This window comes from Arvicanthis niloticus, chromosome 11 (genome assembly GCF_011762505.2).
Source record: "Arvicanthis niloticus isolate mArvNil1 chromosome 11, mArvNil1.pat.X, whole genome shotgun sequence".
Classification (NCBI taxonomy): domain Eukaryota; kingdom Metazoa; phylum Chordata; class Mammalia; order Rodentia; family Muridae; genus Arvicanthis; species Arvicanthis niloticus.
This window is the reverse complement of record NC_047668.1, coordinates 33,295,570-33,319,610: the sequence shown is the minus strand read 5'-3', so window position 1 is coordinate 33,319,610 and position 24,041 is coordinate 33,295,570. Positions and strand designations below refer to the sequence as shown.

Sequence of the window (24,041 nt, the reverse complement as noted above, 5' to 3'; positions counted from 1 at the left end):
GGTGAACAGTGCTAATCAGATGGTTTGGTACTCAGATGTTTAGTGGTTGTGGCATAGGATTTCTGGGTTAGGTTTGGAAGGAAGAAAGACTATTGTTAGGTACCCTTAAGATAGTGATGGTTAGCCTGTCTGTGGAACTGAAGACTTAGGGGTTACATATACAGCAAGCTTAGCAGGTACCCAGGGTTCTTCTGGCCCATTTACTCATTTGCTTTTCAAAGGTGTCTTTCAGACTCAGGTACCATTTCACCCTCCCTCCCTCCCTCCCTCCCTCCCTCCCTCCCTCCCTCCCTCCCCTCATTGTTTCTTCTTTTCTGTTTGTTGCTTGTGTTTTGTTTTGTTTGAGGCAGGGTCTCATGAAGCCCAAGCTACCCAGTGAGTGTGGCTAAGGATCACCTTAAATTTCTGATCCTCCTGCCTCTACTTCCAGAGTGCTAGCTGGGGTTACAAGTGTGTGCCACCCTGTCTAGCCAACTGCTCCCTTTCCTTTAGCGCTTGCCATTTAGCTTGCCACTGAGTTCAATCTTGACCTCCAAACTCCAGCAGGCAGAACTCTGGCTCAGTCCCCAGAATGCACAGTGTTCATTTTAGCAGTCTAGTTTTTGGGAATTGCATAATAAGAGAAAAGCTTTTATTTATTTATTTATTTATTTATTTATTTATTTATTTTTATTTTACTTTTGCACATTGCCAAACCCTGGCAGCACATGTGAGGAGTGTGTGAGGCAGTTAAATATACCACACCTTCCACTGGGAAAGCCCTGCCTTCAGTAGCAGGTCTCACAGGGGGGGTCTCCCTGGGAAACAAGAGTCCGGATTCTAAGCCTCAAAGCTAGGCTTCACGGAGACAACACTCACCCAGGAGATGCTGGAAGGTTGCTTAGGAGACAAGGCGGCTTTAACAACCGAGTTAGAACAGTAAATAAAATTGCCATCTGTTGAGTTCTTAATATGGGCCAGGCACCATGCCAAGCATTTTACAAGTGTTAGCTATCTCCTTTTTAAACCTGCTTAAATTGTGGAATAAAATACTCCTGGATTAAAGTGTTCAAAACAAATGCAGGGTATAAGGAACAAATCACAGGGCAAACGTGTGTAATTACCTCCAGGGTCAAGACAGAAGAACATCCCTAGAACTGGAGAATGACCTGCTGGGGAGGATCCCTGTGGGCTCCCACCTCTCCTCTCTGAGAGGCCCCTGTGATTTCATGCCAATCCCTTTTTGCCTCTGGACTTTTCTTAACATGTGATAGAAAATGCAAGCTACGCTGTTTGTAGGTTAGTTTTTGTTTTCAGATGCTATGTCTTCTTGGGGGTTGCTGGAGATTGAACCCAGAGCCTTAGAACATTCCAGGCAAGCTACAGAGTTTCCTTCTCATAGTTCAGGGCTGTGTAGTACTCCATAGAGTGTATACTGTATCAGTGCCTGTTTATTCGTTCTATAGTTAATGGATGTTTGCCTTGTTCCAGCTTGAGGCTACTAAAGGCAGTAAAGGGATAGACTGTCTGCTTATTCTGTCATGTGTGAGAAGTTCCTCATAGACATGCAGTCCTAATAACATGGAATGCGCATTTGTTAGTCAGAGTTATTAGATGATGCCCAGATGCTTTGCCCAGTGGTCTCACAGATCTCTGTCCATCAGCAGCAGTGAGTTCCCCATTACCCACCTTCCAGCTGGGATCATCAGATTTTACAAACCTGATGAACATGGATCCTAGCTATAGCTTCAGCAGTGATTAAACTAATTTTTAAAATGCTTGTTATTAATGTATTATTGACCAAGATATTGTTAAGTTATTAACATTAATGGGTTATATTCCATGCATTCATCTCTTTTTTTGCCTCTTTTGCTGGGTGTTGCACTCTGCACTCCCTACTCGGCTACACGCAAGCAAGCCTGCCCTTCCAGTGCTGCCAGGCTGCAGCTCAACAAGAGCACTCCAGGGACCCTCTCTCTTCCTCTTCTTCCTTCTTCCAGAATTTTTGGCTTTTTCTTAACTTCATTTCATGCTTCCCACTGAAGCAACAGCCTCTGACCTTCCCAGCTCCAAATGTCACCTTTTAGAGCTCTCCTTCCAACGCCACAAAGCAGTTCTGTGAGGCCCTGTCCCTTCGACAAGCAGGCTTCCAGGTCATACACAGCACATTAAGGCTCAGGTGCTGTTCTGTGTGAGCAGCTGCAGCAAGGACGACTGTTCCTTGGCCAGAGCCTTTTGGATGGGGCTGTAAGCAGAAGGGCTTAGTACTGATCTCAAAACAGGGCCCCTCCCAGAGGTCTGCCTTTGCCTAAAGGCTCCCCAAGTTCTCTGACCTCTCCTTTTGTCCAGGTGATAGCTCCTCTCTCCCCATTTTCTGCTATCCCTTCACTTCCTGCCAAGCCCACTCCCCATGACAGGCCTCACTCTGGTCTAGCCATCCTCATCTCTCTCCCAGACCCTCTGAATTCACTGCCTGAGCTGATTCTGAATCCATCACCTTTCCCTCTTCCTGGCCCCAAGAGTTTGTTAGAAAGGCCAGCCTGCTAGGTCAGATTGCATGCATCTTTACCATCTCCCTTTCCTAGGAATAAAACTCCAAAGGTGCTTGGGGGTGGTGGTGGTGGTGGTCCTCCTCACTCTCATTCCTGTCCTACTCTCTGCTCAGTCCTGCAGCAGCAGGGTGGGCTGTCTTTCCCACAGGGCCTTTGCACATGCTGTCTGCATTGCCTGGGAGGCCCTGGCCCTCACCAGAGCTCTACTGTTCCAGCTTCAATTAGAGCCAAGTTTTTTCCAGTTTCCACACTCACCATCCCTGCTTGTCCAGGAAATTTGTGCACAACTCAGAGTATATAGGTCTATAAAAAAATCTGTGTAAAAACAAAACATTTGCATATAATAAATCATAAAGCAATTTATTTTAAAGCAATTCCATGGTATACATGTAATTTTTACTATGTATTAATGATGAAAGCAGACTTGCATATTAATTAACGCCATGCTTGTTTACATCAATGAACCAAATCTTGGCTGAATATCTGATATTGTAGGATCTCCAGCATCTTCAGTGCCTTCCAGAGTTGGTCTATATTTTGATTTTATAAGTGTCAATACCGAGAATGCTCCCTCTCACAAATGCATAGTACAGAATGTTGGGAGTATGACTGGGACCACTTCAGAATTATTAGAGATTCTGTCCTAATCCCACACCATAAACCATTGAATGATTTCTATAAAACTCAAACAATTCTTAAAGTCAAACTTTCTAGCACAAAACAGTCAAAGACACGCTAACTTCATACCCACGAGCTGAGGAAGGATGGTAGGAAAACACTCTGTTTGCCACAGTTCAACCCTGATGTGTCTACAAGAGCAGAAGACTTTGCATGTACAGGAGAACACTCTAATTTGTAGCAGTTGTAGCTCCAATCTGAGCCGAGCGCCTTTACCTGCAGGAACCATCAGTATTGCGTGATGTCACAAAACGGTGCAAAGTACAGGCGTGGTGTTCAGAACGAAGGCTGCCTGAGGGCTTGTGATGCGGCACCCGTGGGCACTGCCAGGAGCACTGTGTTGTGTGGCTCAGAACTACGTTTTAGTTGTTGTACATTCAGTGACCTTTTAATATGGCCAAAGCCTTTGAGACCTTCAGATTTCGCCTCATGACACCATATGGGGTCACAGCACACACTTTATGAAGCCTTGGACTAGTTCCCGGGAGGCTGCTTAACAGCGGCTGAATTAGAGGTTAAAATGGTTCATTTAAACAAGCAGCTGTCATTCCCAGCGGACAGGATGTCCACCGCTGGCACCCGTGTTGCTGAGGGTGGAGGACACGTGTGCTCACCTCAGCGACGTCTCGTCTCAATTAAATTACTCAGCCCTCTTTTGACCCACATTTCACTTCTATGCGTTTGCCCTTTTAAAATGCACCCACAGGCAACATAAAGACGTGCATGTTATTTACAGTACGGACAAGCTCTACCGAGAAGACCAGAGTTACACTGTGCTGCATTCACAGTGCAGACTGCCACTCGGCCCTTAAAAAGAGCCGAGTGTTTGTGAAAGGAGGGTACTCGGGACTAAGCTAAAAAGTAAATTCGGAAGACTATGATTTTGTGTGTTTGTTTGTTTTTGGTTTTTTTTTTTTTTTTTTTTTTTAGACAGGGTTTCTCCCTGTAGCTCTGGCTGTCCTGGAACTCACTCAATAAACCAGGTTGGCTTCTAACTCAGAGATCGTCCAGCCTCTGCCTTCCGAGTGCTAGGATTAAAGGTGTGTACCACCCACCACCCAGATACTATATATTTCTATAATTACTTTTTTTTTTGGCTGTTTTATTACTAACAATAGTTTAATAATCTTAGAAACTTTAATGATAATGGGAAATAATAATTACACAGCAAACGCGCTGTGTCCCTCTCCAGTAAGTTCTGTGAAGTCATCACTGTCTACGGCCTCTTCACTGTTATTTTCCCAAAGTCCAGTTGGTGTTGGGAACTTGATAGGTGCTCATTAAACATTTATTAATTAAATGAATAAGTGAATAACCTATCTGTTCCTATGACCCCATAAAAACTGTGCTACCCAGTCACAGCTCTGGAAGCAGCACACTGGCTACCCCCTTGAGGTGTGCCCTGTTCTCGAAAGCATTGCAGGTGCATGTCACCTTTGCTGGCAGCTTTGTCGTGTCACACTTTCTGCTGATGTCCAGCTCTGGGGGCTTTGCACAAACAACACACTCAATGTGAGTTCCTTTGCTGACTTAGGAGGACAGTCTTGTCCCTGTTCAATCTCAAGAATGTGTTTTGTTCAAAGTTGCCAGCTGAGTTTAAAGCCCAAACCATGACTGTAGCTAAATCCAAAAAAATAAAAAAAAAAATAAAAAAAAAAAATATTTTTCAAACATATTTGATCAAGAGCCTTCCATGCTTACTTCCAGATTAGCTCCAAGGCAGGACAAAGACAGCCAGAGCAGCCTCCCCTGACACAGGCTCTACACCCTTACTCAGACGAGTGTCTTCAGGCTCATTTATTCTACCACAGGACCTTTGCACTGACAGCTCCTTCCTCTAAGAATGCTTTCTCCAGTTGGCAAGGCTGTCTTGATATTTAGGGTTTCAATCTCAGGATGGCCCGTCTGAAGGGCCATCTTTTTCCTAGTCCACTCTCTCCTTGACTCCACCTCACCCTGCAACATTCTCTTGAAAGCAATGCTATAACAATGGCCACATGTGGGCTTTGAGGTTTCAAAAGTCCATACCAAACAGGCCCAGGCTTGTTTCCCAACCCCCACCTCTTTTCTTTCCTTCCATAGCCTGTGAATCAGGATGTAGCTTCAGCTACTGCTCCAGTGTCATGCATACCACCATGCTCCCCGTCATGAAGACAATGAACTAAACCTCTGAAACTGTAAGCAAGCCCTTAATTAAATGCTTTCCGTTATAAGAGTTTCCTTGGTCATGGTGTTTCTTCACAGAAATAGAATAGTGACTAAGACACTTTCTATGTATTACCTGCTCCCCACTCCCATCCCAGTGTTATCAGGGATGCCACCTTCCTCGTTCACAGCTCCTGTGTCTGGATCATCAATATATATTCCCAAGGGAATGAATGTGACTCTACTTACCCAAAGTGTCTAGACCCAGGCTTCTACTTCATCTGCAAGGATAGCCCTGGGGCTGCTGTAACAAATTACCACGGATCTGTAGGCATAAAGCAACATAGACTTACTCTCTAACATTTTTGGGAAGTCACACAAAAAAAGTCACATTTTGTTTTCAACTAGGCTAAAACCAAGGCCACATGCCCAGTACAGTTTGTATACAGAACCTGGTCCTTGCCTCTGCAGCTTCTGCTGGCAGCCAGTGCTTCTGTATTTGTGACTGCCTCCCATCACACCTTGCCGTGTCTGTGTGCCATTAAAAAATCCCCCTCAGCCTTTTTCTTCTATTGGGTACACAGGATAACATTTAATGTCTAAGGAGCCAACCCTGGGGAACCTTAGCTGATCATCTCTGCAAAGACTTTGTTGTGCAATACAATATCCAACATTCATAGGGGTAAAGGATTACACCTGGTGTCTTCGGGCCTCCAGAGATGCCAAGCAGCTCTGGAAATCCCTTTGCAGGATGGAGACATGTGTTTTAAACTTCTGATTGTCCCTCTGGCAGGGTCAGCCTTAAAGAACTCAGCGAATGCTTTTGTGACTGAGTGTGCATAGCAGGTGCTGCTTCTGCCTTCCCTCCCAGCTCCAACCTCAAAGAGAAAAAAATGTCAGGGCTCCAGTTTCCTCCATGTAAGTGGCTTCCCATTCTCTCCCCCCTCAGAAACCACAGGAAGCTCCTCATTAGAGGCTGCCACTCCACATGCTGCTGGGCACCTCCCAGGGTCAGCTTGCAGGGCCATCCCCCTGCTGCAGAGCATGCAGTCAGTCTACTCTTACTGTCTGGGAGTCAGAGCAGGCTGGGCTGCAGCCTGGTGGCTCCCTCCTCTTCCATGATTCCTATAAGACAGGGTGGGATGAGAGCGTGGGTGGGTGGGTTGGGTGGAGAGACTGACATTAACCTGTTTCTCTCAAAGGTACCATTCAGGAGATTGGCTCAGTGCACAGGAAGTCCTTCAGCCCTGACTGTCTCTACAGTTCCACAGTTGTTACAGTTTCTCTCTGCTGGAAGAAAAAGAAAAAAAGAAAAAGAAAAGAAAAGAAAAGAAAGAGAGAAAAAGAAATAAAGTGAGTCTTTACCTTCTTCCTTGCCCCCATAATCTCTCATCCAGCCACATCTTGGTCCCTGGTCCTAGTCTCAGGGTCCCTGAGGTCAGAAGGGGTATTTTAAACTCCGGACCTGGAGTCTTTGCCCCTTAACCTGGGAGCACTCTGCCCAGATCTGAATGGCCTGGGTTTCACACCTGCTCTGCTTGGTAGTTGAGGCCTCCACTCCCTCCCCATGCAGGAACAAGGGGCTGATGGAATGGGTGCTGTCAGGGATTTGTAGGTCGGGGAGTATTCGCTTCTCTCCCTGTGCCTAGTGTAGCCAGGGAGGTCCAAAGAGCAAGCAGGATGACCATGTCTAACTCTGAGAGCAAAGACAGGATCTTAGAGGCCCATATACAGCTTATCCCAGAGTCTAGAGCAAGTCTGACTCTTACCAGTCCTGGGTGGAACTGGGCATGCATTTGGGCCACTTGTCCTCTTCTGTTGTGCCACATGAACCCAGAGAAGCCATGCCACTAGATTGTGGAGTTACAATAAGCTGAGGCTATTTGGGACATGTGTTATTGCTGGCGGGGATTTTGTTTTGAGAGTATACAACAGCCTCTATGAAGCGTATCAAAGGGACAACAGGATTCATTCTGTATAAAACCTACACAAGCCAGACCCTTTCCAGCTTCCTTGCGAGACCTCCCTAATGGAAGGACACAGCTTTTCAGTGGAGGGAAAGACTCTATATAATGTGACTTCTCTGTGTGCTTGCAAAGTGTCTAAATGCCTTCAGAGAGATTTACTGACCTACAGAAATAGGAACAAAAACTAAGCCTCACCCAGCCATGATGCCCAGGCTGTGACATTTGAAAATGGAGCTCTGGTGTTTGAATGTATCAGGCAAAACTCCAACAATTCCACAGCTTACTTTTGTTAAAAATGTGGTATATATATATATATATATATATATATATATATATATATATATATGGGCCAGGTGGTGGTGGCGGCGCATGCTTTTAATCCCAGCACTCAGGAGGCAGAGGCAGGTAGATCTCTGAGTTTGAGGACAGCCAGGACTGCACAGAGAAGCCCTATCTTGGTCTCACCTCCACCCCCAGATTTAGTGATGCACACTTGTAATCTCTGCCCTTGGAAGGGCCAAGGCAGGAGAATTATAGTTTCAAGTCCTGCTTGGGCCTCCCAAGTACAAAGTCACCCTGGGAAACTCAGTGAGACCCTGTAAAAATGCAGAAAGAGCTGGGGTTGTAGCCTGGTGGCAGAACATTTGCCTGGAACGTGTGGGGCCCTGGGTTCAATCTCCAGCACTACAACAAACAAACAAAACAACAACAACAAAATGAAAGAGAAAAGAAAGGTTGATACAGCCTAGATTATGGACAAATGAGAATTCTGACACACTTCAGCAAAATTGAACAACTTTAAAATTTTAAATGCATATTCCCTTTATTTGGTAATTTCATTTACAGAAAAGACTCTTTAAATAAAAACAACCAGGGCACCTGTAATCACAGCACTTGGAAGGCAGAGGCAAGAGGATGTCTGTGAGTTCAAGGCCAGCCTGGTCTACAGAGCAAGTTCCAGAATAGCCAGGGCTACACAGAGAAACCCTGTCTTGAAAGGAAAAAAAAAAAAAAAAAAAAAAAAAAAAAAAAAAAAAAAAAAAAACCATGTGTAGCTACTCTATTTTAATATTCCTATTCCTGATTATTCAATTTATTTATTTTCTTTTTGAGACAGTCTTAATCAGTGGCCTTAATCTGGAGTAACACATTTTAAAATTCAAACCTAAATGCTCATGATTGGGGATTAAAGATGTTATAGTTCAACACTGCATCGTTCACTTGAATGATGTGCTTGCTGTGACTGTCTAGAAAATGATTATATTAGCCAATATGTCTTAGGGTTTTGTGGCTGGGAAGAAACACCACGACCAATATAACTCTTATAAAAGAAAACATTTCACTGGGGCTGGCTTACGGTTGCAGAAGTTCAGTCCATTATCATCATGGCAGGAAGCAGGACAGTGTGTAGGCAGACATGGTCCCGGAAGAGCCAAGAGTTCTACATCTTGATTCGAAGGCAGCCAGGAGGAGATTCTTTTCTATATTGGGCGGAGCCTGAGCATAGAGTCTCAAAGCCTACCCCAACAGTGACACAGAAGGTCACACCTCTTCCAATAATGCCACACCTCCTAATAGTGTCACTTCCCATGGGCCAAGCATATTCAAACCCCCACGCTATAATAACTATGATGTTTATAGATATAAGTATATACAATTATATAGTATGCTTACATTCATGTTCATATACGTAGCTATGAATTGCCCAATAAGTTAAGTGTCTTGGTTTGTAGAATGGGGATCTAAATGCCTATAAACATGATTCACGGGTAGATGGAAGGTTATGTGGATAGCAACAGATTACTAACATATCAAAATTCTAACATTTATTTTAGACAGATGATAGTTCTCATTTAGGCCTTTTCTTCCTATGACATTTTTTTTGGGTAACAATCGTTCTCTGTGCAAGAGAGAAAATCCGACCACTTCAAACAGGTGCCGAGTGATTCTGGCAAATATTCTTTAGCCAGGACATCCATTTTTAGCCAGTAACAAACCACAGAATAAGGACAAGGACATCACTCAGAACTGGGGTTGGCTGAGAATTTACCCTCTAACCTAGAATACTTTTGGGTGTGTAAGGAGAAGCTAATTTTTGCTCTTGGTTTGACCAGCTTGGGCCTCTGGTATCTGAGACACCTATTGCCTAATCTGAGTGACTGTTGCCTTCTCTCTGTCTAGGAATGCCCAGAGCTGGAGCTTGTGTTGGGTCCACCAAGATGAGAAGCTTCTGTGTCTCTGTTATGTGGTTGTAACTAAGTGTTACGGAATTAGCACAGCCCTAATTTTAAGATTTTTTTTTCTTGAAAGAAGTGCTATTTGTTTTGAGACAGGGTCTCTCTCATGTATCCCAGGATGGCCTTGACCTTTATGTCCATGACCTTGACATCTGGTCCATGCAGTGTCGGGATTCCAACCCATGTTCTTCTGCAGGCAGGAGAAGCACTCAACTGACAGCCTCTTCTCCAGCCCTTTGAAGTCAGACCAACTGAAAACACTGTATTCTTACCCATGTCACATGACTTCACATTGTGATTGTAGCCCTGAGGCCCTACAGAATTCTCTCACCCCTATCTGGACCACCCTCGGGACTTGCCTGCTGTCCACTGAAGGCTGTCACTATGGGAAACTACTATCTCTGCGTCTCAGCCTGGTTATAAAGGTAGCCACTGTCCCCCCCAACCCCCATCTGCAGTGCTGGGCCACCATGTCACCATCTATTTATATCAACGAGGCATGTCCTACTCAGATCAGGTTTCTCCTCTCCCAAGCCTTGGCTGCTCAGGGTGGCCACCATCCCACTCAGGCCCTGTATCATTTATCTTCTATGTATCAGGCAAGGGGAGCCAGCCTGCTTTTCCAGTTCTAGAAAACGAGGTTGTTATTCCCTGAGATACCCCAGGCTGATCTAACTGGGGTAGTTATATGACATGACAGTAAATGAGACAATTCCTTCAGTAGATCAGTCTCTGAATGACAGAATACTTACTTAGGAAAAATTATGTACTGTTTTTTTTTTTTTTTCTTTTTCCTTTGTTTAAAACAAGGTCTTGATACATAGCCCAGGGTTGCCTTGAACTTGTGATGCTTCTGTCTCAGTCTCCCGAATGCTGAAATTTCACACAAAGGTCAGTAAGGGTCTCTTAATAGATGCCATCACTATGGTCTTTCTCTCCTAAAATCCCATGAGGTGGGTAACAGTAAAGACAGAGAACAAGGTGAAAACAGAACAGTGGGGATGGGGGGGAAAGTCTGTGTAGATGGAGCTGTGCAGGTACAAGGCGTGACCCCTGGGGCAGGCTGAGCTCACCCTCCTGGTGGTATCATTCCCACCTCACAATGGTATTTTACTCATAATTTGATTCTCCCAGGACACAAAGCGACATGGAGACCATCAGGTGATTGATGCTCCAATACCCACCTCTCACGAGAATCCAGCCAATCCTCGGGCTCCATCATTGCCAGAGCAGAGCGGACAGTTCAATCAATCCTGGGTCAATCTGTAATTGAAACCACACACACTGGCCCTCCTCACTGTCCAATTTATTAAGCTGATGTATGTCAGTGTCTCCTCCTGGTCCAGTGTAGGGTGAGTCAAGCAACATTAGAACCAAGGCCATCTTATTATTCCATGACCCAAGGCATTGTATCTCTCGAGCATGAGAGAGTTCTTGGGAAATAGCCAATTTAAACACTTTCCTGGAGACTGCTCTGTACTCCACAGAGCACTGTGTGGTCACAGGGAGAGTGACTCCTGATCTAGCAAACTGTAAAGCTCTCAGTGGAGCTGGTGACTCATGCATAGTCATCGATGACACCGTTGTTCCTTCTCTGGTCCTTCTAGTACATCGTGAGCCTTAGAGAGCCTGCAGATTCCTGATGCCACCTCACAGCCATTTGCCAGGCAGGTTGTTGTTAAGAAATCTACAATGCCTGTGATGTGAATAGCAGAAAGAAGAGGCACAGTGCATTGCAGTAGCACTGGCCAGGCATTTGATATCTAGGAGATTGGGGAAAACGATGGGAAGGAGCTTCCCTGATACACTTAATTTCATCATCCATGGATTGGCGATAAGAGTTGCCTGTGGGGTTGTGCCTAAGCACTGAGCAGCCCCCCCCCCCCCGCCCACATTTGGATTAGGAAAGCAACGGTCTACAAGTAACCAGACAGCAAGAAGGTGCTGTCCTTACATGGCTGTGTCCCCTTTCATCCCACAGGCACCTTCCAATCTATAGCAGCATTTGGATCTTCAAATGCTGTCAGCGAGCAAGGTTTAGGTCTCCCTAGTTGTAGCGATGGAGTGTGACCAAAGAAGCTCACGGTGGCAAAGCTGTTGCTGAGGCTGGACATTCAGTATCTGAAACTGCAAAGACGAGGAAGGGGGCCTGCCACTAGCACCTACTAATACCGGGCTCTCCAAACCCACCTCCATCATTTTGGCCCATGGAGGTTGCCTTGAGCTCAGGGAAAGATGTTTATCCAGTTTACACTGGCTTCTATAGATGAGGAGAGAACCTCTCCTGGGCCCCAACACACACACACACACACACACACACACACACACACACACACACACATACACGCACACACACACCTGTTACACCATCCCAACAGTCTCCAGACCTGGTGGCAAGCATTTCCTAAAGGAAGACAGCTGAACAGACCATGGCTGAAAGATGGATGCCTACACGAGGATTAAAATGTCTGACACCAGCAACACACGAGGAATGAGCAAGACACGCTCTACCCATGGAGACTGGGACTTGACCCTCTGCTCTGACTGCTTCGTGGTCTTAAAGTCTCCAGGCATGTTCCCTGTCATGTGTCTGTGCTCAGGGCCTGCTCCTTGAGAGAGTGTGAAGCAGGCAGGAGAAAAAAGGTGTCAGGAGGTGCTGGCCGCTGGGTAGCAGCTGCCTCCTGCACCCCAGCATAGGCCTTTCTCACCCGTGATGGTGTCGCCTCAGCACAGGGCTGGTGTGAGAGAAGGCTAGGTGCTCTCGCCCATCTAAGTGTCAACTTGAGACTTAATGTCTTATGTCACAGTAGTGGCAAGGACTTTTTTATGGAAATGAAAGGCAGTACTGAAAGCCTTCTAACTGAGCACTGGGTATGAGTGACTCCAGAGCCACCTGGAGGTCACTCCAGCAGGCCCTCTCCTGGCTGCTGAAGGCTTGGCTGAATGCCACAGGCCTACTTGCAGATTCTCTCCACTCCCTGTCCCCTCTTAGAGCCCAAACACCCGGCACCACTTGAGGCCTATTTCTTTCTCTCCTTTAGCCATGGCCCCCGGCTTCTTCTTCTGGAATGACCGGCAGACAAGCATGTCCACACCCACCTCTTCATCTTACTACGTACTCTAACTAGCTAGGGGTTGTCCTGTGCTTTTGGATATTAGAAAATAACACATCTCCCCAGGTCATAGATACTTTGTTTGGAAAACTCACCTTGGGAGAATCTTTGAGGAGGTTCATGTTGGCTGTGGCTACTGGGCCTGGGTTTATAGGCCCACTTGCAGCGGGTAGGGTACGTTTCCCAGGAAGATCTTTGATAGGGTCTACCTCCACAATGACTGCTGCCACAGGTCACACATTACACTGTCATACAAAGAGAAAGGCCTGCATACATGCTATGAAAGCAAGACATGGGTATTGCTGGAGTAATGACAACACTGTGGCTGAGTGCAGGGAAAAGGCCACTTGAGACAGGACAGAAAGGGGGACTCTGACTCCACAATGCTGATGGATCCCTGCAGTGTGTGGTGCTGAAGGTAAAACATTAACCTTTTACATTGTGTTTGTGAGGCAGAATCTTGCTATGTAGCCCAGGCTGGCCTGGAACTCACAATCCTGCTGCCTCAGCCTCCCAAGGATCCCAGCAGAACCTTGATTTTTTTTTTCTCTGCCTTATATCTTCATCAAAAGAACCGTATCTAAATGTGAAACAAAAACCTGCCAAGCATAAAGACAAACGGTAAGAAAAGACCTATGGCCATGAAGAAGGGCAGCTTCCTTAAGTGAGACGAAAAGCACAAGGCTCCAAGGAGAAGTCCCGGACATCTAAGTATTTTGGAAAAGACAATTAACAGGGAAAAGTGGCAGTGTTTCCAAGCAGGCAGTATGCTGTATGTCTGGGAGGCATAGAAAATTCCTTCAAATCAACACAAAGGCCTCAAAATGCCAACAACAAATCAACAGACGCAGCAGTTCAAAGAGGGAGAATAAAGTGCACATTAAAAATGCTTGAAGACACCCAAAACGAGGAAAACGCAGGCAAATAAGACACGCTCCCCTCGTACTGCCAGGAGCTAGCGTTTTGAAAAAGCTGAGCATTGATAAGTGTGTGAAGAGATGGGTACGGCTACACGCTCCAGGGAGTCTGGACTAGTCAGCTGCTTAAAAGACGATCTGGCAAGGCTATTAAAATGGAAAGCACATGTACCTGGCAATTCTAATTCTGGGTAGATAAGCTCCCTCCTGTGCCCATAAAGCATGTATAAAAATAACAGCATCGACCACCCTGTCTTTCATAAAACCTGAATTCTAAAATATCTATCAATCGGACAATAGCTGAAGGAATCCTGGACCTTCAGCTATTGCCTGAATAGTATGGACTAGTATACAGCAGGTAAAAGGAATGGGTAGCCCATACCCCAGCAGGCCTGGGGGGATGAGTCAGTTGGTAAAGGTTTGTGAGGATCTGAGTTAGATTTCCACAACCATCTTATAAAGCTGGGTTATATCTCAGTATCAGGATGATGAAGATGAGCAGATCCCTGGGGCTTATTGGCCAGCAAGCCTAACCCAATTGGTGAGCCCCAAACATCACAGAGAGACCCTGTTTAAAAAGAAAACAAGGTGGACAGCTCCTGAGAAACAGCATGTAGGGGCTGGCCTCTGGCCTTCACACACATGCATGTGTACATATCCCCAGACAGAAACACAGAAAGGGAAAAATGACCACAAAGTTCACCTTTTAAACACACACACACATACACACACACACACACACACACACACACACACCAGTATCATTTACACTTATAATAATAGATGTGTCAGTAAGTGTATTGAAAATGGTTTGAAAAATGATATCAGGTTTGGGGAAAGACTAGTAAGTACCTCTTATAAGCCACAATAAAGTCACTTTAGTTACGTTTTTATTGCTGAGATAAGACACCAACACCAAGGCAACTTATAAAAGACCTTACCTGGGGCTCACAGTTTCAGAGGGTGAGTCCATGTTGATCATGGTGGGGAACACGGTAGCAGGCATGACACTGAAATGAGCTCACATCTTGAAATACATCCACAAGACAGAGAGAGCTAACTGGGAACGGCTGGGCTTTTGAAACCTCAAAGACCCCCCACCCCAAAGTGATACACCTCAAACAAGCCCACACCTCCTAATACTCCCACATAATCCCACCCACTGGGTACCAAGCTTCAAACCACCACAAAACCCTTCCTCCTTTAAATTGCTTTGTCACAGTGAGAAGAGTAAACAGGAGAGAGAATGCCCCAGGAGCTGTGTAATGAGAGTCTCTGTGATCCATCCTTTCCTTACCAGAAGGAAAATAATTTTCAGAATATTAAATTTCTTTTGTAAGAAACAAGAAATCTGAAGAGAAATGTAATGTATAGAGATCCCGTTCTGCCCTCTATTAAGAGATCTCGTCATTATGAGGCAAAGTCAACTTTGTCACCAGTGGAAGAGCTCCTGGAGGACAACTCTGTACTGGAAGGGCTATCCTGTGCTGCCAGACAGTAATGTCTGGGACAGAAGTTTCAGAGTTTCCTCTGGGAAGCAATCACACCAGAGGGCTGGCCTCTTTCCAACAGCCAGCTGCTATTCCCAGCATCTCATGCTTCCTGACTGAAGAAACAGGCGGCCAGTGTGGGAGGCCGAGGCGGGAAGATTGCTGGGAGGTCACGGTGAGTTTGAGGCCATCCTGGGCTGTAGTGTAATATCCTATTTCAAAACCAAACAGAACAGAGATAAGCAAACAAAACCAAAACCAAAATCAATGCAACAACCGGAGAGCAAGTGGGGGTGGGGAGGGAGAGAGAGAGCAAGCAAGAGAGGGACAGTGGGAGAGCATGAAAGAGAGGGGGAGGGTGGGAGAAAGGGAGAGGGGGAGATAGATAGAAGAATCATGACAAACATGTCTTATGGCTCATTCACTGTGTATCAGGCCTTATTTATCTGCAGGGCTCAGCATCCTGAATTTCCTCTAATACATTAACTGCAAGAGAACAGCAGCTTTGGGGACCATTCAACAGATCAAGAAGCTGAGGTGCAGTCGGATTCAGGATCTCCATCCCAGGCCCACACTGCAATGGATGCCACTGATCTCAAGTCCTAGCCCAGGCCCCCTCCCCAACCACGGTAAGTAATGAGGGCTGGCTTTGCTTCAATGTGTCCATGTACATCAAATCTCAGTATCTTCCCATGTGAGCTAAGAAGTAAGAAAGGGCTACCACTGCTCCCGTGTGGCCCTGGCAAGTGACCGTGGTTAGGAACAGGGCAGGATCCACCAAGTGCAAGCCACAGAGAGTACAGAACTCTCCTGCACATCACAGTGGTTAAGAGCCCAAGAGACTGGAGCCCATTGGCTCTGCCAGGAGCAGGGGCACTGTAAGGCAGACGGCACATTCCCATGGAGGTTGCCCTGCCCTGTCAGAATGCAAATGTCCTGGTTTCCTGCAGTTTTACTTATCAACAGAGTCTGTTCATCGTGCCCAGCTCATTCATGGCTGGGCTCTAGTGATATCAGTTATCAAAGAGCTGAAATTCCTCCAACTGGTATTCCTAGGGGGGTAAGGATGGTCTTTCATGCTAGTCCTGTTTCGAATCCATTGCCAGGCAGTGGGGGCAGGAACAAACAAGCAACACGGCCCAACCAGCAAGGTGGGTGGTACACTTGCCTTCCAGGTGCCGAGAAATCAGAAAAACCAATGGTGTATGTAGTGAAGTCCTCACAAATTGAGACACTCGGGGAAATTTAGCGAGAAGGACAGATGGAGTAGATGGATTCATTTAAGTCAAAGACTAGTAAGCAATTTTGGGGACATGTTTGAACGAAACATGTTGGGTTTCTCCTAACTGCCTCCAGCTAGCTCCCAACAGTGGTCCTAGTAGGACACAGGAGGTTACACAGCTAAGCCCCGCCTAGGATTATGCTCACCCAAGGTTCTGCATGGTCTCCTTTCCTTGGCAAGACCAGATCTCAGCTTACTATAAAACCTTCCCAATTTCCAACACGCAAAGCAGATTCTGTCTTCTTGGTGACACATTTTCTGAATGCTCTCCGCTCATTTCCACTTCCAAGGCACTGGCCCAGCCATGAAAGTCCATACCATTTTCATACTGGTATCACTGTGCATGTGCCCAGCTTCCCTGAAGGGCTAAGCATGATCCTTCTTCAACTGCAGCTCTGTGAAGACCAGGATGGATCTTATCTGTCTCCCGGACAGTGGGCAACCGGTCCATGAGAAACAATGTTATTTAAAAAGATGTATCCGTGGAGTAAGGTCAGGTACAGCGCCTGGCTCTCACCTAAGATGTCAAGGTCTGAGAAATATTTCCCAAACGACAAGTATTTAAAGTAAAGTAATTCCTTACACGCTGGCACCTTAGTTAGGTAGCAATCCATCCAAAAACTGAGTATTATCCGAGTCCGATATAAGCAGGCCCACTCTCACACACATCACAGCTGAAAACAAGCCTCTAGATGCTCCTTCATTACCCCATCCTAACGCCGGTTTTGAGGTCCATGGTGCTGAGTGCCAGGATGTTCCAGCCCCACCAGAATACAGCTCAAAATCAAGCAACGCTTCGGTGTGGAGCAGAAGAGTTCCCAGGGAGATCAATGGTAAGACTGGAAGGATGCTTCGCAAACAGAAAAGTTACCGATTGCGGGGGTGGGGTTGTCTTTACGGTTTAGGGAACTCCTAGTAAAAGGTGTTGTAAGGTCTCAGTTACCTGCCCCTGGGGTCAGAAGAGACATCTCCAAGCACCACGCGTCCACACTCCTGGCAGTCAGGTTGGGGTGGGGATTCGAAGTCTTTTGGCCGACCTGCACGCTCCATAGAAGTGCTGGGTCTGAGGGAGGGGCTTAGCATCACCAAAGAGCCTTGAGCTCTCTCAGTCTCTGGTGTGCACGGAGCAAAGTCTCTGTGGTGGCTCTACCAGCTGGGACACACAACGCACAGATTCCCCAGGAACACCAGAGCCAAAATGATTTTGGAATTTTGCCTGCTATGAAGCCCGGGATAGGATGATCACTCCCCTGGCCCCCACTCACCTGCTTCTCAGAGTTATATCCATTTCCCCTTTGCTTCTGACTCCTGAAGACATCTGCGAAGCGACCGACCGGATTCCAAGACTCACAGAGAGAGGAGACAGGGGTGAAGTGGATGGTAGCTGGGAAGTGTACTCGCTAGAGTCCCTGCTCTGCCCTGAGGGATACGGATGGAGGGGTGCAAAACAGCCGATTTCGTTCCCACTAAGCCTCCGGGATTCTTCCGGGACGTCGCACGGTGGGTGACTGGGACTCTGGGAGAAAGGGACTTGCAGCGAGCAAAACTTTCGGTCCTACAGCGGCTACTGGACGAAAGAGCCTTTGCTTCTTTTTGGGTCGCTCCAGTCTCGTTGTTGCTGGTTGGACAGGGCGGCGGGGCTCAGCATCCTGGCGCGCCCTGCCCCGCTGAACCCGCGGCTCACTCTGGCTCTGCTCTCAGCCTGCCGGACTCCGCGCTCTCCCCGGCCCCGCGCACTCTGTGCCTCTCTGGCGCCCCCAGCGGCCGCACGCAGCACAGCAGGGCCGGGCAGGGCCGAGCGCGCCCCGCCTCCCGCCTCCTCCGCCGCCCTCCTCCCCCTCTCAGAACACTCAATGTCGGAACGTTCCGAAGATGACGTCGGAGCGTTCTCGAATCCCGTGTCTCTCGGCTGCTGCTGCCGAAGGAACAGGGAAAAAGCAACAAGAAGGAACAGCAATGGCGACACTGCACCGCAAAGTGCCCAGTCCGGAGGCGTTTCTGGGCAAACCCTGGTCCTCCTGGATCGACGCCGCCAAATTACACTGCTCCGACAGTAAGAACCCCACCGCCTGTTCCTCCTTTTATTATCCTGTAACCTTTCCATTCACCTAGAGCCACTGGGAAAAAGTGTGTGTGTGAGAGAGAGTGGCCCCCGGCGTCCTCCATGCTTCTCTCTCTCTCTCTCTCTAAATAAATACACACAGACACAGATCATCAGAGCACAGAGAGGCCCGGCTGCCAGCAAGGCTGTCTGTCTGTCTGTGCCTGGCTCTCCGGGGCAGGCAGCCCGCGGGGTGGGCTTTCGCAGCCCCACGGTGGTGTCTGTTTAAAAGACGACTCTGTTGCTGCTTGCATAGTTTTTTTTTTCTTCTTTTTTTTGGGGGAGGGGGGTACCTATCTGGGCCAGGTAGATGGAAACCCAGACTCGGGAGAAAATGTTGCATTGTCAAATTTTGCAAGATTTTCAGATACAGTATTTAGATCAATCTGTTTGTCAATAAACACTCTCCCTCCCCCCTTGACTTTGGCATCCCCCCCTTTTTTTCCTCATTTTCTTTTTTCCTTTTTCTTTTTCATCTGCAGATGTAGATTTAGAAGAGGCTGGAAAAGAGGGTGGCAAAAGCAGGGAGGTTATGAGGCTTAATAAAGAAGGTAAGTGGAGCCCTTGGCATGTTAGTGTTAGCTTGTGTGGCAGAGTCTTCACAGGCTTTGGAATATAATGTGAATTGTTCTGCTGGGTACAGAGTGACTAAGGCTTGTCAAAAATTGAGCACGCCCAGGTGACTACTGCTTCACTGTTAACTTCCTTCGAAGTATAAATACAACTGGGGGGGGGGGGCTTTCAGTCTGGGGGAGGAGGTGGAAGGCAGAAGTTTACTGCACTCCACTGGGATCCACATGTAAACCTCCTGATGGTCTCTCCCATTCTCCTTGGAGCACCATTGGCCAATGGCAGTGGTGGTTTGAAACCCCCAGAGTGAGGCCTGGGGCTCAAGCATTCCAGCCTCCCTTGTATGTAAATTCACAAGTTTTAATGAAGCCCACATGGTCGGTCATTCCACCAGCTTCTCCACTCTCACTGAGAACCATTGCACATGGCAAGCCTGGGCTGCAAGGAACGTTTTGTTTTGGGTCACAGACTGAAGACAGTGACCAGGGCTAGGGGTATCAATATATGAAGATCTTTAGCCTGCACTCCGACACCCCCCAAATCTGTGCTTCCCAGCATGAAAATATCATAACCTGAAAGGGAGACACATTGAACAGACAATGATCCCAGATCTGGGCATGTGAGTGAAGCCATAGTGCCAATAATGCCAGACCTTGGCATCACCATACACCTTGGGTTGTTGTAAATCAGTGATTCTTGTTTGCAAGCCGCCATTTGTCATTCTGGCCTCTGGCTTCCAATGGAGCCACTGTGTAGGCCACTGTTTGCTTAAAGGAAGGACGGGTTCATTTGAATTGGGCTGCACTATCTGGAGTCTTGTTATGCAGAGCAGGCGGAAATTGGTGGTGGGTGGAAGACACCGAGGGGCTGAAGGAATTGATGGGAGGTGTCAAAAAAGTTCAGAGAGCCCTAGTCCACTGGCAAAAGGGGGTGTTGCCTGCGGAGGTGGATGAAACCTGCTTGGAAAGTTGGAACTTGCGGACTGACACCTAAGATTGCCTGTTTTCAGTGCCACGTCATTTCCTGACCGTCCAGTAAGGTGATCGCTTGTGCTTCAGGAAAGAACGTGGACATTAAAACGCTTACATTTTAACTCAAGGGCTGTTCTCCAGCACTGTGTTTCTGCTAATTAAGTACTCTGGGAACAAAAACATTATTCTAAAGATGTTTGCCTCTAAATATCTTAGTGTGATCTTGATGTGTGTGTTTAGGATGCACGGGGGAGTGGTGTCAAGTGGGCTTCTTACAAGTGGCAGTTTATTTGTGCTAAATGTCCAAGTGTGCTGGCAATGGAAAGGGATCCCCAGTGGTCGTCTCTCTTCACAGGAAGCTCTTGAGGTCTTGAACCACTTAGAGAGCTAAGCTCTCAGACCACCAGCGCCGTTGCCATCTTGAAGGTGCAAAAGCATGTATGCTAAAGTTGACTAAAGGCCGTGGCATGTATGGGATTGGCACGTGGCAGGCTTGGGTGATGGGTTGGGGACCATAGCCCACGAAACTCAGATCCTCCTGTCACCCCATCTATGTTAGGCCACTCTTGTTCTCAGGTTCTCTTGCTGCATGAGCAATGGTTTCTTCTAAGGGACAGTGAAAAGCTCTCCTCTCAGAAGTCATAGACACTAATGTTTCGATTATATCCTCTATCCCGTAAAGGTACAATGATTTGCTTCTAATTGAATGCATTTTCATAGGGGACACCCTGATTAGCAGTGTCCCATGCAGTTGGCTTATATAGCCACGAGTGGACTTGATCTCTTTGTTGTGGGTCTTGTGGAGTGGCCTTGGGTAACAGTGAGAAATGAGATGTTCCTGAGGCCTTCCTAGTGTGGGGAATGAATGTCCCTTGGTAAGAACTAAGGGTTGGCTGAGGCTTTGTGTCAGAGTGTGGTCACATTGGGCCTCCTTGTTGGAGTAATCAGGCGGGAGGCCTTAGGGTGTGAAGATATTTGTGGAGGATTATTGTAGGACACAACGTGGCTCTTGTGGGACTCGGTGCATCTGTGTTTGTGCACATACATGCCTGGCCATGGTGCTGTTGGCTAGAAGCAGGTCTTGAGAAGAAATATGGTAATAAACGAATAGAAGTTTACAGTTGTAATTGAGAAATGGCAGTACACACTGTTGTGATGCCAAGTATATAACATAAAACCTACTGCTGTAAGCTTTTCTGAGCATATAGCCCAGTGGTATTACGTTTATTTACAGTGTCTTACAACCATCACTCATCTTCATTTCCCAGCCTCTTTAAGTCTCAGCAGAAACTCACATATACAATGTATCGTCATATGTTCAATGATTTCCCATCTCCCCCTGCCCCTTAGTCCTGACATCTTCCGTTCTCTTTCTGTCTCTGGGAAGGTTCCTGTTCAGGACTCTTCACGTAAACCGACTCACATGATATTTACCCTTGTGTGCTGAGCTTGTTTCTCTTAGCATAGTGTTTTCAGGGTTCATCCATGTTACATCATACATCATGTATCAGTTGGTAACTTTTCAAGGCAAAGTCATGCGCCTTTGGCACATACTACTTGTCCATTGGGTACGTGGGTCGTTTCTACCTTTCGACTATCATGAATAATGCTTTTCTGAGTGTCAATGTGACACAATCATTTCTAGACTGAACTCAGAGAGGGAAGTTAGGCTGGAAATATGAAATGGGAATCATGTTGTCTCCCGAGCTTTCTCGCCACTGCTGGGGCAAATACAGCAGGCCCTGGCAGACTTTTTGAGTAACCCACTAGTTGATATTTTCCTTCTGCAACCCTTGCTCCACTCACCTTCCCTTGCTTTGTCACCTATGTTGATAAGAGACTGTTAGCTAGATGCTCTGAAGTCTCCATAAAGAATCTTCTCATCACCTTTCTTATTTCCTCTAAAATTATATTTACAGAGAATTCAGTAGAGGCATTTGAATTGCAAACTGTTGCTAGTTCCTTTTTGGCCTGGGCTTGTAAGGGTTGCCTTAGACTGGCTTCACTGAAAGATGAACCAGAGAAAATTGGGAGCCAGCTTTGCACTTAGGTCCTAGGGAGAGGACGGCTCACTTCTCTGGGCTGATTCTATAGATGTAAAGCAAGGGGTTTGGGACTAACTGCCCTCCATAGTCACTTTGAGACCTCTGCATCCAGGGTTCTCTAGCAAATGTTCCAACCTTTAAAATACCACCATGCAGAACAACCTACCTCTAAAGAAACTTAAAAACAAAACAAAATAAAAACTCCTCGAGCTTAAAACAAGTAAACAAACAAAATGCCTTAAATGACTTCAGAAATATTGAGAATCACAGGGCATATTTTCTCAGTTTTTAAAAAAGATTAACTCAATCTTGATATAAACAAAACAAACAAACAAAAACAAACAAACAACCCCTCCCCCGACTGTGTAGTCTGCTTACTAGAAACAGTTGTGAATAGTTTGGGACCTTCAGAACCTGAGTCCAGACCACAGCAGAAGAGAGGGGCTAAGTCCAGACCTTAGCAGACAAGAGGGAGAGGGTCTCAGTCCAGACTCCAGAGAAGCGAAGGCCTGAGTTGAATATCTACAAATGTGTTCTCCCCATGAAGAACACTACTCAGTTTGGTCTGAGAAGCCATAGCTTTCCTCAGAGGAGCTTCTAAGGATCCCTGCTGGCCCAATCTTCATGAGAACTGTGCTAACTGATAGAAAATTTCAAGGAAGGCCATTTTCTTATATTTTTGGTTGTGAGCCTAGCCTTTAATGGCTGAGCTATCTCTCTAGCCGGGAAGGCCATTTTCTATGCTAACCCTGTATATCACACTATTCTACCCAGCCTGGTAGGTGCGGCCTGAAGACTTTTCCCAAGTGAAAGTCTCACTCAGTTGGGGAAGATGTTTTCATTACTAAGGGGCTCAACCAAACTTTAAACGAAACAAAACTAACTTGTTGACAAAGAATGGGGCCCATGTGGCTCAGAAGTGCCCTTAACTATGAAACACGTTATCAGGACTGCTAGGAAACAAGACGGAGATGAGAGGAGAGCTCAGGGTATCGTAAGAGCTGACTGCTTGCCTGCTTTTATCCCTTTTTATTGTTATGAATAATATTACCATCATTTATTACTGAAACTAGTTCCGGAAAACTAGGTATTAGTTTAATTACCATGAATTTTTAAGTCATCTGTGTTTAAAAAAAAAAAAAAGACATATTGTATGAAGAACTTCAATTTTAGAGTAAAGTGTGTTATAATTTTATAAAGCTTAATGATTAAAAACAATTTCTGTGGACATAGAGCATTTCACACACTACAGTTAAGAGAGGTGGGTTTTGTCAAAGGCAAGAGAAAAATACTTAGGCAGTTCATGGCTTCTGAACATGAAGAGGTTTCTCTATCTTTTTTTTTTCCTTTCCCTTTCTGATGACTTTGAAGGTCTACAAAAATACATTTCAAATGATAAATCGTTTCATTTCATCATGGAGAAAAATAAGTTCTTCAAGGACCTTTTCTGGGCCTTTTGGACCTGGGCAGTAGGCTATGTTCCAAGGTTCCCAGTATTTCCCTTGGTGGAGGTAAATGGGAAATGCATGCAGTCGAAGAGAGAGCTGGAACAGGGAAAGCTTGCTGTGGAAGGCCCAAGTGCTCCAGAGACATGAACGAGCCGGGAACATGGGAGTGGGCTCTGCCTGGACTCAGAGGTTAGGGCTGAAAAGGACCAGCTTATCGAGGAAAATGGCAGCTGGCCTAGGAAGATGATGTATTCTTATGATCCAAGTGAGGGAAGCCAGAGACAAGCCATGGAGATTTATGGGAAACTATCTGCAGCTTCTTTATCATTACACAGACAACTCTGTTATCTATGCTAGTAGGATATGGGAAGGCTTTAGTCTGTAGATTACACAGATAAACCTTATTTTCACTGTTAATTCTACTTGGTGCTAACTAACTCCTTTGCTGGAAGCAGCAAGATGTGTTCATGTTGGACTTTCTTTGGCATCTCCATTGCCCTGGTTTTGGAAGGGGAGGGCAGGACAGCAGCTAAGGTGCCAGGGACT

General features: G+C 46.4%; 1 protein-coding gene across 10 annotated transcripts in view; it reads left to right on the top strand.

Moving 5' to 3' along the window:
- The first annotated feature begins 18,190 nt into the window (after positions 1-18,190).
- Atxn7l1 (ataxin 7 like 1) overlaps positions 18,191-24,041 on the top strand; it is a 220,496-nt gene continuing 214,645 nt past the window's right edge. For 8 of the 10 annotated variants that reach the window (XR_013113186.1, XM_034514148.2, XM_076941999.1 and 5 more), the window contains exons 1-2: positions 18,191-18,413; positions 18,944-19,012. Coding sequence is in view for 9 of the 10 variants with exons in the window: in XM_034514148.2 (XP_034370039.1) it covers positions 18,233-18,413; positions 18,944-19,012 (250 nt within the window). In the remaining variant the exon portion in view is untranslated. The remainder of the gene's footprint in view (positions 18,414-18,943; positions 19,013-24,041) is intronic. The other 2 variants (XM_034514147.2, XM_076941998.1) reach the window with 2 other exon arrangements.